The sequence below is a fragment of the Stegodyphus dumicola genome, chromosome 2 (genome assembly GCF_044657685.1).
Source record: "Stegodyphus dumicola isolate Sdum_Otavi_A_Nest chromosome 2, ASM4465768v1".
Classification (NCBI taxonomy): Eukaryota; Metazoa; Arthropoda; class Arachnida; order Araneae; family Eresidae; genus Stegodyphus; species Stegodyphus dumicola.
Genome location: NC_140769.1, coordinates 273,053,926 through 273,069,750, shown reverse-complemented (window position 1 = coordinate 273,069,750; position 15,825 = coordinate 273,053,926). Strand labels below are relative to the sequence as shown.

At 31.8% G+C, this 15,825-nt stretch overlaps 1 protein-coding gene across 1 annotated transcript in view; it reads left to right on the top strand.

Moving 5' to 3' along the window:
* LOC118197663 (uncharacterized protein C8orf76-like) overlaps positions 1 to 15,825 on the top strand; it is a 40,061-nt gene that overhangs the window by 16,737 nt on the left and 7,499 nt on the right. Inside the window, exons 3-5 of the mRNA XM_035369198.2 lie at positions 3,244 to 3,328; positions 5,711 to 6,077; positions 13,312 to 13,378. Coding sequence (XP_035225089.1) covers positions 3,244 to 3,328; positions 5,711 to 6,077; positions 13,312 to 13,378 — 519 coding nt within the window. The remainder of the gene's footprint in view (positions 1 to 3,243; positions 3,329 to 5,710; positions 6,078 to 13,311; positions 13,379 to 15,825) is intronic.

The window sequence follows — 15,825 nt, the reverse complement described above, 5'->3', positions numbered from 1 at the left end:
AATCCATTTTCACTTGATCTGTTCACAGCAAAATCTGCTGTTGAACCGTCATGTTGCCTCATTCCTTTTAAAGATATCTGTTATACCATCAAAGAAAAGATCCAGAAAAATGACAGCAACTTGGAGATGTTTAGCTTCACAACAAGTTGAGAATAGTAAAGCCTAGAATTGAGCATTGGGATTTTAATAGAAATCGTAAGGACTAAGTCCTTTTTGCTTGCCTCAGGATTGGTCACACTAGAGTGACACATAACTATCTTCTGAAGGCTGAAAATGAGCCTATTTGTTTAAATTGTGATGTTTAGGGTTCCCTTTCCCCCGGGATTGACTCAGGCGAATGTCTGGGAAGTACTGGTTAGTATCTGTACCTAGGCAGTCTCAATCACGGAGATATTCAGAGGACTAGAACCTGAGTATTTTACTTAGGTTGGTTCAGGCTTGGCAGGGACCGTACTGGTACTGTCATGTTTGTTCCTCTGGCTGTGGTGGAGTTACATGGTTAGATTTTTCACGACCGTCTCGATGGGGGGGTGGGGTTGATCCTCAGAGTCCCAGTGACAGGGACTGACGAAGTAAGGCAAGGCACCAAGATGAATATATTTGATGCTGAGGGAGTGGTGCCCCGAAGCAAAGATGTATTATGCAGCGTATTAAGTAACAAGTTCAACATTTTCGTACTTGCCGAGGCTTCATGTAAAGCCGGGAAGGGACTGTGGGATCTGCACCACCGCTGAGCAGTCAACAAGGCCCGAATAACTCAACTTCGAAAGGCATGTACCAGGACGGGGGTTCTGGCTTTTGCATCCTATCTGTCCATCGTATTTTAATTGAGTGTCCAAGTTTTAATAATCTTCGTCAGAAATATTTTAATAACTATGACTTACCTCTCAACCGTTTAATCGAAAGAGAGATCAATTATAATTAATTTTATTAGTTAAAAGAGACTGCCTTTTATTATCTAATGTAATCTGTTTTGAAAATTGTGTATTGCATTTTAATGTGTGCTTTTAGCTTGTTTTTATATGACTTCATCCTCTGCATTTGGTAAGCAATTTCAAAGCATTCATTCAAGATTTCATCTACCTCATGTTTGACACATTATAATCATTTTTGGTTTTGCGCCAATAATCTTACTCTCGCTCACTCACAGAAATTTAATTTTTTATTCAATTAAAATTACAATCTTGCATTGTTTACTTCAATGTGATGACTTTGGGAAGGCTTACAGTGCTGGAATTGCCTTCAACAGGCTAGTTATGGCTATTTAATATTTTCTCAATGGACGTCCCAAAATAATGTCTTTTGAGATGAATTCTGAGTTTTGGGAGTAGAATAAAATCACATGGGTTTAAGTCGGAAGGTAAAGGAGACTGAGGAGCCACAGGGATGTTTTTCCGTACCAAAAACTTATTAATTGTAAACACTTTGGGGCAAGGCATGTTGTCGTGATACAGCACCCAGTTAACTTTGTTTCTTGGTCTCGCACGTACAACCTTTTTTTGAAGTCTCAATGATCTTGGTAAAATATTTTCTTTCTGTTTGTTCTGAAGGCACAAACTGTTTGTAGATGACTCCGTGGGCACTGAGAAAGCAAATCAGCATGCTTTAAATCTTCAGTGTGTTGATTTCTGCTTAGTGAGTTTGAAATGTTCTATTCATGGCTCTGGTGCTCGTTTTCTGGGTTGTACTCAAATATCCAAGATTTGTAACCACTATGTTGCGTTTAAAAAAATGAGGATCATTTTCATTCTGCTTTGAAAATCAAGGCTGTCATCTCTCGTGTAAAAATTTTATGCAGAAGAAAAAGGATTTTCAGAACAATTTTCACACATTCCCCATCCTCAATTCATTTGTCAAAATCTGATGAATGGAGGTATGATATAAATTAAACTCTTCTGTTATTCTGTTTGTGAAGTGAGATCAGAATGAATTATGGCAACATTTTAGTCAGTTTTTGCAGTTGCAAGGCTCCTTTTCTAGTGCGACTAGCTTGAAATTGAGAATGCTTATTTTCAGAAGAAAAAATATTCCAACAGACAACTACATGGCTAAGCACAGTTCAAACTCGTGTGCATCGAATATTCCCTCTCCCTTCCCTTCAAACAGGAAATCCACAGTGCTGCCAGATTGAATGCTACATTTGCAGTCTCATTATTTTATTTGATACTTATTATAGCAGCCCAAAAGATTGAATTACTAGTCAATCCAGATTCCTTGCCATGTGTTCTTATACCTCGCTACATGCTACATCTCGGTTGGTTAATGATTATATTTTGGGGCCGCTATAATAAGAGCTTACCCTTTATTTATACACCTCATATACAGTCAAAAGTCTTTAATCCAGACTCGTCGGGACTTCGACGATTCCGGATTATAGATCATCAGTTTAAATCTGGTAAGATGGCATGCAGAAATTATAAAATTAAAAATATGAAACCATAATTTATGAAATAAAGAGCCATTATGATCTAAAGGGTATCAAAATTTACAAAAAAAAAAAAAAAGCTTAATATTTATTTGTTTACTTTATTAACCATTTCTTTCAACGCGTGCATGCATAAAGCATACATTACGCATAGTCGAAATTAGAAAATTGCAACCAGAAAACTATTTTATGTGTATTCGTGGTATTTATAATGACGAGGAAATTGATTTAAATTATATCGGAGTACATCGAGATGAAACACTACATTTAGTGAGGAATTATAAGCCGAATAAAATAAAAAATCTGCCCTTCCCCAGATTAAAGGCTTTTAACTGTATATGCTTAGGCATAAAATTTTTCAAGTGAAATTATCTGAATTAACAATCTTCGGAAACATATCGTTTTGTTAACCATCAAATAGTGTATAGAGGCACTGGAAAATGCCACAATGCCACTGTATATTAAGCTAGTTTTTATGTCTCTGACTTGCAGATTACAGTTTTGATAAAATAATAGTGTGCAAAAAGTTTACTAACATGTAAGACGTACTAGATTTTCTGGTAGTATGAGTATGTAACTGATTTTTATTTTGGCAACAATATGATGAATTTATTTGGGAAATGTTTTGTAGTTTTTGCAATGTTGTCACATTTTTGTCTTGCAAATAGATAGGATGATAATAATTTAAAAAAGATGCCATTAAATGTTTCCCAAATATGGCAGAAATGTTATTTTTATTGATATTTATTTTAACTTTTAATTTAATAATATCCATATTTTTCTCAGTATTCTCCTTTATTCTTATGTTGCATTTACAGTACGAAGCATCTTTTAGTGCAGACCAAAAGGTAGTCTCTATGAATCTCTTGGCTACAGTTTGTCATAAACTAGGAAAATACAAAGGTACTTTTCATTTATCTTTGAAAATGTATTTTTATTGATGTTGACTCCTGAAAAATTCAGTATTTCTAATTTTATGCCAGATATTGCTTATATTTTTCTTGTGTATCTCTTTAATATGGAATGTTTTTAAAAGTAAATTAGTTTTTTAGAATTACTGTATTACCTCACATATTCATCCATCTTTTTTTACTAATTCTATCGTCCGTTACAGTAAGCCCATAGCAAATGAAAAGTGGTCATGAAACAAAATTACTGGTAATATAACAATATCATTTCTTAAAAAGATACTTATATTCCAATAACAATTAGTAATATTAGCATTGCAGTATATAATAAGATATCTTCATTTCTACTTCCCTGTAACTGTGGTGTAAACAGTCATGTGGTGGGTTTTTTTTTCCACATTTTATACCTCCCCTCAACCTATGTCTCTACTGCTTCTTAGACTTCAAATCATCCGTGAGTAATTAGAGAAGGTGCAGTTAACTCAGCAAATTCTTAGACTGAATGTCAGTTTGGGTTTGCTTTGTTGTGACTGGTCGGTTGTGGTATTATGCTGGCATAAAGTTCAACATTTAGATGGGACAGATTCAGCATGACCTTCACTGGCAGTTTGCAAGGACTTGTCTTTGTTAATAAGATGGAAACAATCACAGTGAGAGAACCTGTTTTAAAATTTTGGGGAGCCCAATCTCTGAATGCATTGAGGAATGGAGAGAATTAGATGAATATTTTTAAAAATTTCGGAACACAACACTAAAAGGTTAGGGGAGAAATATGGTAATTGCTTAATATAATACAGATTATATCCTTAAATCCAGCAACCTTAGGTTTCTTGGTCTTTTCGTTGATATTATGAAGAGCTTAATATGATTTTAGATAGCTGTATTGTAGTGCGAGATTATAAATATTACCACTTACCTTGTACTGCCTTTAATTCCATCGTTGTAGTATTTTTACAGAATAATAAGATTGTCACACAGTATCTCATTATTATTGACATCATTTGTCTCCACTTCTTGATCTCGGAGTTGGCATATTGGGGGAAAATATTACAGCAGAATTAAGAAATTAAATTCATTGTAAAACATTTGGCTGCAACTGGAATAGATTAATCCTGGCTGTCATTCATAACACTATCCTACTGGCAGATTAAAAACATCTGGCCAGCTGCTGGGAGTTACTTAACCAGAGATCTCTGGATAAAAGAGTAAAAAACCTGTCTTTAGGAATTGTGTAAATATAATACATAATTTTGTGAGCATTCTCGTAAAAGAACTGAATATTTTCAAAAAGAATAATATGAATTATTTATTATTTCACTTTATTATACTTGGTGGTACTTTTCCGTTTCGCCGGCGCAAATCTCGCCAAGCAGACTTTATTGGTGACAACATACAGTATACACATAAAAAATGTTAACAAATGTTAGTCATAAGAATTTTTTATTTTGAAGGCATAAACATTTTAATATCTTTTAAAATTTTGTAAAAAGCCAATAAATAAACACAATGAATTCGAAAAAACTAATTAATTTAAGAATTTACTATGCTTTCATGATTCAACATCCCGATTCGCCGGCTCATATCACGTGACTCCAAGTGATCTCATCTCATGTAAACTACGCTACAAAAATCTAATTCACTTAGTAATTATCTACATTAATTTCAAGTGAAATCTTAATTTGGAATAGAAGTTTAAATGCAAGAATTATTTCAACTCGTACGAATAGCTTACTCAGAAATTATGTAAAACCACAGTGCTTTACTTCGCTAGTGTATTCTCATTAGAATGGATGAATTTAACCCAGGACTTTGCCTTTTCTTTATTTTCGCCTTCAGATAAGTGATGTAATTGCATCCTAATTGACTTAATTACCGCGAATGGCCTTAAGCATTAAATTGAAATATCTGGTAAAAATTCTATGTAATTGTATGCTAGTATTGAAAGAAACAATCAATCTAATAAGAAATGGCTGCGATTTGTTTTGAAAATGAGGCGTAAAAGGTTACCAGCGAAGATATTTTGTTTGGCATCATTTGTACCGTTATTGGCAACTTTATTACCTTTTCTCTATTTTTGGCTTCGGATAAGCGATGTAATTGCATCCTAATTGACTTAATTACCGCAAATGGCCTTAAGCATTAAATTGAAATATCTGGTAAAAATTCTATGTAATTGTATGCTAGTATTGAAAGAAACAATCAATCTAATAAGAAATGGCTGCGACTTGTTTTGAAAATGAGGCGTAAAAGGTTACCAGCGAAGATACTTTGTTTGGCATCATTTGTACCGTTATTGGCAACTTTATTGCCTGCGCCGGCAAAACGGAAAAGTACCTACTTGATTTATTTAAATATTAACTTTTAATTTTATTTTCAGAGGAGCTTGAAGCATTACATTGTTGCATTGAAGCACATAAATCTTGTCCAGAGTTTTGGTTGCGTCTTGGCCTTTGTTATGCTGGCTTGTTTAAAATCGACCTTCCTGACTATTCCATTCTAAAATCTGTTATGGACTCAGAACCTTGTTGTGCCTTTAATTCAAAACTTACTTCTTCAAGTGAGTGTTCTGAAACTGTAAAGACAGATGTGCCATATGACTGTAAAGCAGCTTCTGCTGAAAATGCCGTTCCATCGAGTAGTACCTCAGCTTCTGTGAATCCTTGCTCAACTAATGATGATATAACTAAGTGTGAAATTTGTACTTTAGGAATCCAGATTGTTTCTTCTTGTCTTATTCATACCAGGTGTGTATATTATATTACTTTTTTTTTATGTGTGTGTTTGTTGGGAAATTTTACTGTGTTCCAGAAGTTATGTTTCAAACATTGTGTATGTAATTTGTCTTAAAGTTAAAATTTAATTAAAATATGTATGGTAAGAAATCACTGTAGATTTCTGCTATTAATAGTTTGGGTTAAAAGAAAGTTTTTATTTATTGATTTAAATTTCATTCAACTTTATTAATCTTAACCTTGTGTTTAATACTGAATATCAAAATTTTTAACATGGTGACTATCGAATTTTAAAACTATCATACAAAATTAAAATATGTAAATTGGAAGGTATTCTTTTGCTGAATTCAAGTACGTAATTAAAATTTTATTATTGTGCAAACATATTTTGTGATACGTAGATAAAATTTATACAAGTATATTTTAATTTATGTGTACACTGAGGAAAGAAATCATCTAAAAGGTGAAAATGTGATTTTTTTCACCTTTTAAATGATTTATTACATACAGAATTCTTTAGTATGGATCCATCCATAATCAACAAGTATATTGAAACTACAGTGGCCTTTCTTCCAGAAACCTTCCCTAATCTTTTTCACTCAGTTTACCAATATTAGCTGGAAATAAAACTAGGAGAAAATGGTGATAACATTGCAAGTCCCATGTGCAAGTTTAAAAAAACTTCTAGTATTCTTTCTTTTCCTTCTTCTTTCCGTTCCCCTTTCCTACAGTTTTCTGCATTTTGTTTGCTTGGAAATCTTTGCAAACTGTCTTGAAAAGCTGTGATTCAAATAAGTTACTTTTATTTTACTGTCATTTAAAGTAGGTATATCTAATCTAGTGTCAAAAAATTCTATTTCTGAGGAGAGTAAATTTGAGCTCCTTTGTAATTACTCTTTTTCATAAGTACTAGTTTGATGTATATTAGAAGGAAATGCATCTTTTCAGTTCAGTAAGGAGAACTTTACACTTGAAGACGATAGTGTTTGTTGTGATAAAAGTTTTTAGTGTAATATCGCCCTGTTCTTTCAGTTCATAAATGAAAATGGTAGTATTTTCATAGCCCACTTGAAGTCCAGATAGGAAAGCAATTACTTTTAATCAACATATGCATTCAGTTTATATTTTTCATACTCTGTCTTCTGTAGAAATACTTTCAAATTCTTAATTTGAAATTTGATTTTAATTACACTAATAATGTTTTTAACTTTAATTCACCATATGAGAAGAATTAACAGGATTAGCATTCTTTCTAAGCCTTCTGTTTAAATAATAATAATAATAATGTTCTAAATTTAAGGAAATTCTTGTACGAAAAAAAAACATAGCAAATATAAATTTTTGCAATAATGTCTCTTTGCTTATGCCTTCACGTTGCCAATATGTTAGTTGAGAATTGGAAACAAAGTATAACATAATCTTTGATATACCTACGTGTTTGTATTACTGAAGCTTCAATATACCTAAACATTCATAAGAAAAAATTAATACTATAAAATTGCATCACTAAAATTGTAGATGCTAGCAAAAATCTGATTCAAATCTGGGGTCAATAAGCATGGGTGTGTGTGTGTACGATAAAAATATCTAAATCATCAAAATTATAACTAAACAGTAGCCCCTTAATTCTTCATTTTAATTTGGGTATTTCCATTCTGTTATAAAAATAGCAATTGCTTTGCAACTTTTCTCTAGGTTGCATTGTGAATCCATATCATGTGGCTTTTACATAATAATGATAATGTAGCTAATTGAGAACTTTAAAATTTCCTGAACCTTTCTCTTAATAAGCTGCCATATTAGATGACTATGCACTTGCTTTCTGTACCTTGGGGCCTAGAGAGACTGTTGCTTCCATCTTCCGCAAAGCTAATAGAAATTACTTTTGAATTAGGTACACATAGAGTGCCCGGTGAATTGTGGCCACAAATGTAAACTGAATTAAAAATCAATATTTGATTTGCATAGGCTGCTGAGTTTGCTGTTCATTATGGGTTAACATTTAAAAAATGCAATATATTTCTACATTATTACATTACATAAATTAATTACAAAATTACTATTTTTGCCATTAGCAGTAATATTAATTTAACATCTCAGTAATAAGCAAGCATTGTTTAGTAAAAGTAATATTGTAAAGAAAAAGTAGTAAAAGTGAAGTTTTCTTTATTAACATTTTTATGAAATAAAATATGTGCTTGAAATATCCAGTAATAAAATTCTTAAAAAATAACTATAATAAAAATTATTTCATTGTTAACAATTTACATTTAGCTTTTAAACTTAGCGGGCTAACAAATAAATATAACCCTTTTAGACGACCACTCATGATCCCATGAGATTTTGGTTTTCTTAGAGAGGTGATATTTATTGTTCTTGCAAGTAAACCTTCTCTTCTTTGATACCAGTTTTCCAAAAACCCGTACATTTTCTGAAAGCTTATATCACAAATAAAAAAACTGTGAAGTCTTAGGCCCATATCACATGGCTTTTGTTTCACAAGAACAACTATTTCAGACAATTTTTCTGCCTGGTTTACTATTGAAAGAAAGACTTGCGACTTTTTCCGTCCTTTCCAAAAAAATTGCAAGTTGTTCGTTTTCAACCAATCAGCTATCAGCTTGCTTGTAATGGGGAACCAGTTTTCCCTGTGTTAACATCCAAAGCTATCTGTGGTGTTGTGACAAAGCAGAAAAATTGTTCAAACAGTTGTTCTTCCGAAACAAACCGACGTGTGATAGCAGCCTTAGGGGCAGAAGTTTAAGTGTTTAGGAGCTATAGAATCCACAAAGTATTGTTGAAGTGTGTATGGATGGACATATTTCCATAATGACATCCCTATTTCTTGTATGTTCATGCATTGTCTGCTTCCGAAGTACCTGATGGTAAAGTCCTACAAAAGGAACTGGTACCTGAAAGCTTTACGGGAAAGATCCAGCCTCTGGAATTTTTCGGACACTACAAATCTTTTCGTTACATAACGGACGCAATCATTATCGAGACAGCAGGAGAACATTTCTCATTGCAATAGTTTTCTGGCCCTGCAGTCCTTTTCACTGTATCAATTCCTCATTTTAAGAACTTGATTAAGTATGCTTTTTATAAGGGCAGATACTTAGACAACGAACCTGGAATGTGGATTGCACCAATGGATTACTGCTCCGATTCATTGATAAATGATGAGTGTGCAAAATGTGAGGCTATCGCTTTTGTAAAGTGTGTCCATTGTGAACTGTCTTTCTGCCAGTCTCGCTGTTTATTTTATGAACTGCACATTGATTGTCTCTTGTAATAGATTTTTCTTGAAGTCAATAACAAGTCACATTGTCAACATCCCAACATATGTTTCTTTTCAACAAGTTATTTCTTCCTTTATATTGAGATCCCCACTTTCTTACCATAGTATTAGCTCATATGAATATGTGAAACGAGCATTTTAGCAATTTGATGTCATATTTCCAATACTTTTCGGGCCCTATACTTCCTAAACTCTTGTCTCTCTGCCCTTAAGATTTTCTACTTATGACATAAGCTTTCAGAAAATATATGGGTTTCTGGGAAACTAGTATCAAAGGAGAGAAAGGTTTACTTGTCACCTAAAGAGACTCCACTGAATTTTACATTTTATGCAGATACATATATCAATGTTTGCTATTTTTAAACTCATTTTGTGCATTGAATTTCATTTAAAAGATACCTAAATAATCTTTTAATTCATTTAGTCATAATTGAATTCCGATACCACTTTTCCATCTCCCAAAGTAAATACATGTACTAGAAAGAATTTATTCTGAACTATTCTAGTAAGTGAATTTTTAACAAGTATTATGAACTGATCTAAATAATTATCTTGTATGAATTTTATTTTGCACTGTCATGAATCCCTTACGTTACCCTGATTTTTAACAACATTACCCATGGTTATCGAAAATACCCAAATGCTTCCCTCCTCCCAACTTTTCTTTAAATTCTGGTAATGATAATTCCTGTTAATTTTATAAGGTGCTAATTGTGTACGATTAACTCAAACTCCTTCGGACCCTATTAACCTTTGTTTAAGACGGTCGTGCGGGCGGAAGGAAATTGAAGGCAGTCACCATACAGGACGGAGATTTTGCATTGCAAAGCCTAATTTTATATCAGCAAAAAAAAAAAAAGTTTCGCTTCTAGCATCGTAATTTTTCATATCATTTCAGATTATTACTTGAGCTCTTATATGTGTTAAAATTAGCACTTAATAACGTTTTTGTCTTTATTTTATATGAAAATATACTTAAAAAATTGCTTATCTTGTCAAATAATTTTCGGAAGCGCTATTCAAATTATTCCAAAGTTTTAATTCATAAAATCCCTCAATAAAGTTTAAAATTAATAAAACAACACAATAAAGACTATTTACAGTAAGAAGTAACAAAATTTAAAATGGAGACTGAGTGTGGTAAATCTCGAAGCACTGAGAAGTATCACTTTCTAACTTTTTAGAAAATGAATCATCACTCTCATCTCATTAGTAAATGGTTCACTAACCATACTTCCTCTGATAAATAGTGCCTTCCCTCCAAAATAGACTGGAGGTGAGGCTTTCTGAAGTAAAAATATAAAACGGAAATATATCTGAAGGCAATGCAAAACGTAAGAGTACTCCACATACTAACCCTAAAAGACCATACATAGTAAAGGGGAAAAAATATAATAAAAAAAAAAAAAAAAGAATTTGATATAAATCAGACAGGCGAATGTTTTCATTAGCACGCAGCAATTTAAAGAGCTCACCTCTGTTTACGCTTTTCCTCCCCCCACCCACCCTCGCAAGAGCTGATGAGTAAAATACCGAAGGCAAACAGAATATATCAAACTCAAGGTCAGGAACCTAAAACTGTGTTCATTTCAAAAGTAATGGATATAGGATGCCATCCTAGTGGCCTTACAAAAAAAAAAAAAAAAAACATTACAACTTAGAATGCAATCTCTAGTGATGTGTGGATGGGATGCCCAGCTGTAAGAGACATTCTTAGGGAATGCGTATATGGGACGCAAAGCAAGCTATGTTTGTCACTCTATCTGAAAATGTACAATAAAATCTTAAGATTTAAAATAAAACCTTTTTTACTTAGGCCTGAAATAAGCTGAAAGAACTACTTATGTGTACACTTCCACCATTTGTGAGTATTATGGTCGCATAAAGTTGAATTTGCAGTTTAAAAAAGAATCATTGCCAAGGCTACTTAACTTTGGTTCATCTAAGCTGGCTCAACTGTATAATATCATGATATAACGAGTGGTTAATACTGGAATATTAATAGCAGAGCTGGGCAGTAGAAAGTAAAGCTACTAGAGTGGCTGCCAAAACCTGTATTTAAAACATTCAAAACTTTCATCTTAAATACTCATTAATTCATTTTCATCCTTGTGAGGGCTAACAAAATGGAAAAGCTATAAGTAAAGATTAAAATCATAAAAATTGGTTAACCTACCTCTATTAAATGAAGATAATTGAAGAATGTGAAATTGCTGTTGATTTTTTTCATTTCTTTTAAGTAGAAAATATTTTTAAAATTGTGTAATATATAAAATGTAAATAAATATAATAGGTTTTTTAAGCACGTGTTTGTTTATAAAGGTAAGAACTATATTTTTCTTTACCGATGTGGAATTTGAAATGCATCAATAATTATGAACTTGGAATTTTTTTAACCCCGTTCTAAACTGTAATGTCCATCGTTTCAACTTCAGACTAAATGTCTGAAATATTAACGATTTTTTTATTAAACTGCATCATAAATGAATATTGAAAAAGTGAAATTCCGAGACCTTGGAAGTAGGGTTTAGAATATAATAGGGACTTAATCATATTTTTAAAATATCTAAAAAAAAAAAAAAAACCACTCTCAAAAGTTTTATTGATGGGAGAACTTATTTGTGGAAAAGCAAAACTAAAGATATCTAGAAAAAAATGTGATATGATAAAGGAAAGCAAAGTGAAATGATTTGAGTGGATGAGTGCATGTCAACTGACGCAAGAAAGGCAAGTTTGGAAGCGGAAGTTGAAGGGTTCATACTATAACTGCATAAAGTGAATTATGGTAACAATTTGATTATTAGTTAGGTATGTTAATAAAAGAATCAATCGGTTAAAACATTTTTCAGTCTGTAAATTGAATAAATTATGTGCCAGAGATTACAATACTGTTGCATTATCTGACATGATTACTGTTCTGATTATTGCTTTTATGTATGATAATTTAATGTTAATCTTCAAATTTTTTATGCCTATTTAGATATAAGAGCATTTTATTTCTTATGTTTTCTAAATTATTTGAATGTTTGCTGTTTTATTTTGTTTTAATAGCTCAAAAAATGGGATTCGAACATTATAAATCATACATATTGCTTGTTGTACAGTAGATCTCCAATTATCAGTTTTTTTTTGGGGGGGGGGGGGTCAGGGCTATTTAAAATTTTAAACTTGCTGCTAATTTATTTGCATGTTTTAATTTTCTTGTAGATATAAAGTATGGGAAAAGATAAAACATTACTTAAGAAGTTGTTAAATTAATTTGGATAACTATCTGTGGCATGTTTATTGGCTTGTACTAAATCATTATTTCTTTGCAAGCCAATTATCATATTTATCATTATTTCTTTGCAAGCCAATAGCTTTCATTCTTGGTTAATTTGCTAATAACGTTACCACATATCTTGAAATGTATTTTTCATAATAGGTACATTACTGTAAGAGTATATTGAAAGTAACTATATACTCTGAATAATTTTTAACCGTAAGTGCTTCTTTCTAAAACTAGACTAAACATCATAGCGATATTATGTCATTCAAGTGTTCTCTCTAAATACAAGTAGAATGAGATTCCATGTTTATTTCTAGGGCTAACATAAATAAAATTTATTTTATTTTAATTTAAATAGAAATTAGGTGTTGTGTGTAGGCAAATAAAGAATTTCATCTTGCAGTTTTATCAAAGTTTGTTTGCATTTTGTCTTTAATGAAGTTAAAAAAAGTTAGCTCACAGATGTTAAAATTTATATGTATGCTTTATGTAAACATTAAGAAAAGAAACCTAATTATCTTATTTTTTAAAATTATTATTATCCTGATGGGCTGTCCTAATTACTTCAAATAATTGGAGTTCTACTGTGTATACTTTGTTTCAGTGCAGTTGTCTTTAAATAGAAATGATTCTGTGTAATACTTTAGGCAAAAGAAATTTATTTTACAAACCTTTTACAGGGTGTTATTAGATTCAAGTGGTCCTAATCTTTTAGGACTTGAAAGAGATAAAAGAATAAAGGAAAAGGTATACTTATTAATATTTTATGTAATTGTTCATCTTCCAGCAGGTTTTTCTGTTGTGTAGTTGGAAGAATTATATTTATGATGACCCTAAAATTAATAATAAATAATGAAATTTTAATAAAATATAGTAAATACTCTTACAAACTTAAAACTATGAAAATATGTTTAATGTTAAAAATGAGTTTCTAATTTTAGTAAATTTGGGCATCCCGGTAACATTACACTTTATGCATAACAGTTGTATATGTCATAATATTAAACAGATTTGTCTCAGGAAAAGTATTAAGCAAAAAATATTTCAATATCATTTGTTTTTTTCATGTATAAAACAAAAATTTGAAACTATATTAATTTTAAGTGATGTTGTAATCTCATTGTGGGGGAGCAATTCATTGTAAGGGCAAAATTTGAAGTTTTAAGCGAGTCATGAAATTTCTTAAAGATTTCAAGGCCTAGTGTTCATGTTAATGATTTTGTGGAAGATGTGTTGCTTGTAATTTGTACTGATAAATTTGCGAAATTTTCAGATGTGAGGATTTATAGTAGCATTTTCAAAAGTTGTTGACAATGTAACGACCATGTTGTGTTACAGCATACATGATTTTAAATTTATGAACCAGTCAAATTTTAGTAGTGGCTGACTTTTTAAGACATAAAACACAAGTGATTTCATTTCATGCTTTTATTTCTGGTGATTGAGCAGATTGGCTTCATGTAGTTTTTGTGATTTTCCTTATGTTTATGTTAGTGTAAGCCAATTCATGTTAACTCCTTCATAAACTCCTTATTCCTATTAGTCTCCTTCACTCCTCCTTTCTTTCTGATAGATAGGTAGCCTTTATGTGGTTTGTCATAACTGAATAATCCTATCCAGGCTAAAATCTAATAATATTATTCTTAGATTCTGATTTCTATTCAATTGAATGATGTTTTCATGTACATTATTTTACATACACTCATTTCCTTCTTTTATATAATACCATAGCTGTTTACACATTTTTAGAACAATTTCAATGAAAAATTTAAAAACATATTTTCTGGAATAAAAATTTTTGGCAACAGCTGATTATTTGAAATGAACAATATCATCTGCTGCTTTTAAATTTATTCTCCCAAAATGGAACAAGCTGTGGATTCAAGGATATGTTTTTGTGCTTTCCAAAAAGAAATATTCCATAATTCAGAAATCTTGTGAAATGCATGGTATTAAAATTGTGAAGTGCAAAATAAGCAACATTTAATTAAGACACAATAACACGCCGAATAAATACTAATTCAGAAGTCAAACAACAAGAATCAGCGTTAAAACCATCGAAACTAGTCCTGTGAAAATTTTGTAAATATAACGCTGATTCTTGTTGTTTGACTTCTGAATTAGTAAGCAACATTTAATCAGAAAGGGAAAAGTTGACAATCATTACTTCCACATGGAAAGAAGACTCCAGACGAATATCTCAAAAGGTATGTACTGATGTACATCTGATGTTTCTAAAGTTAAATCATTGGTAACAAGAGAAAATCCACCAATGCAAAGTCTTGAAGTATATCTGTATCAACAATAAATAAAATAATAAACTTAGATTTACAATTTAATAAAGCTAAAACACAATGTTCACCAGCTTTTGCCAAGGCATGTGGCTCACCACAGGACAATTTATAGAAACCTAAATGAAAACTATTTAGTAGGAGATAAATGGAAATACGTTATGATCCTTGATGAAGCATGAGATTACTTAAATGACTGCAATAAAAAAGGTTGTTTATTATTGACAACAAAAATGAAAAAATATAGAAACTTTGTTCTGTCAATGCAAAGAATGTTTCAGTAAAGGTACTACAGTCAAAAGTCGTTAATTTGGACACCCATAATCCGGACCTCAAAGCTAAAAACTTTCTGCGCATGCGCCGCGTTGGCACATGTGCATAGGCGTTTTACGCGTGCACGTAAGACCTTGACTACCGCGCATATGCGTGTGTGCAAGTGCAGAATACGTTTTCGCCTGCGCGTTTAATGTATAACGGACGGTGTAAGCTAAAATTATCTAATTATCTATTTCACTTAATGTTAATGATTGCGTTGTTTCTTAATCTTCGAATTGGATCCCACTCATTATTTTTTGCAGACTGTAAGAGCAATTTTATAAAAGTAAACTTGAACTTTCGATTATGTCAAATAGAATTTCCAATGCTGGAACTTCCAAAGGATCTACAAAACGAAAGTATGTTTCGATGTCCAACAAACAAAAAGTGGAATTGCTGCAAAAAATGGATAAGGACATGAAGAATGTGACAGAGAGGTTAGTGAAAACGAAAAAATTTCGATTGACAAGTTAGTCGGTATTCTCGGCACAGCAATTAACGGGACTTGAACAGTGAAACTTTGTAACTGAACAAGAAATTATGTCTGTTTATAGAATTAAAGAGAAAGTATCATCACCTAAAATGAAG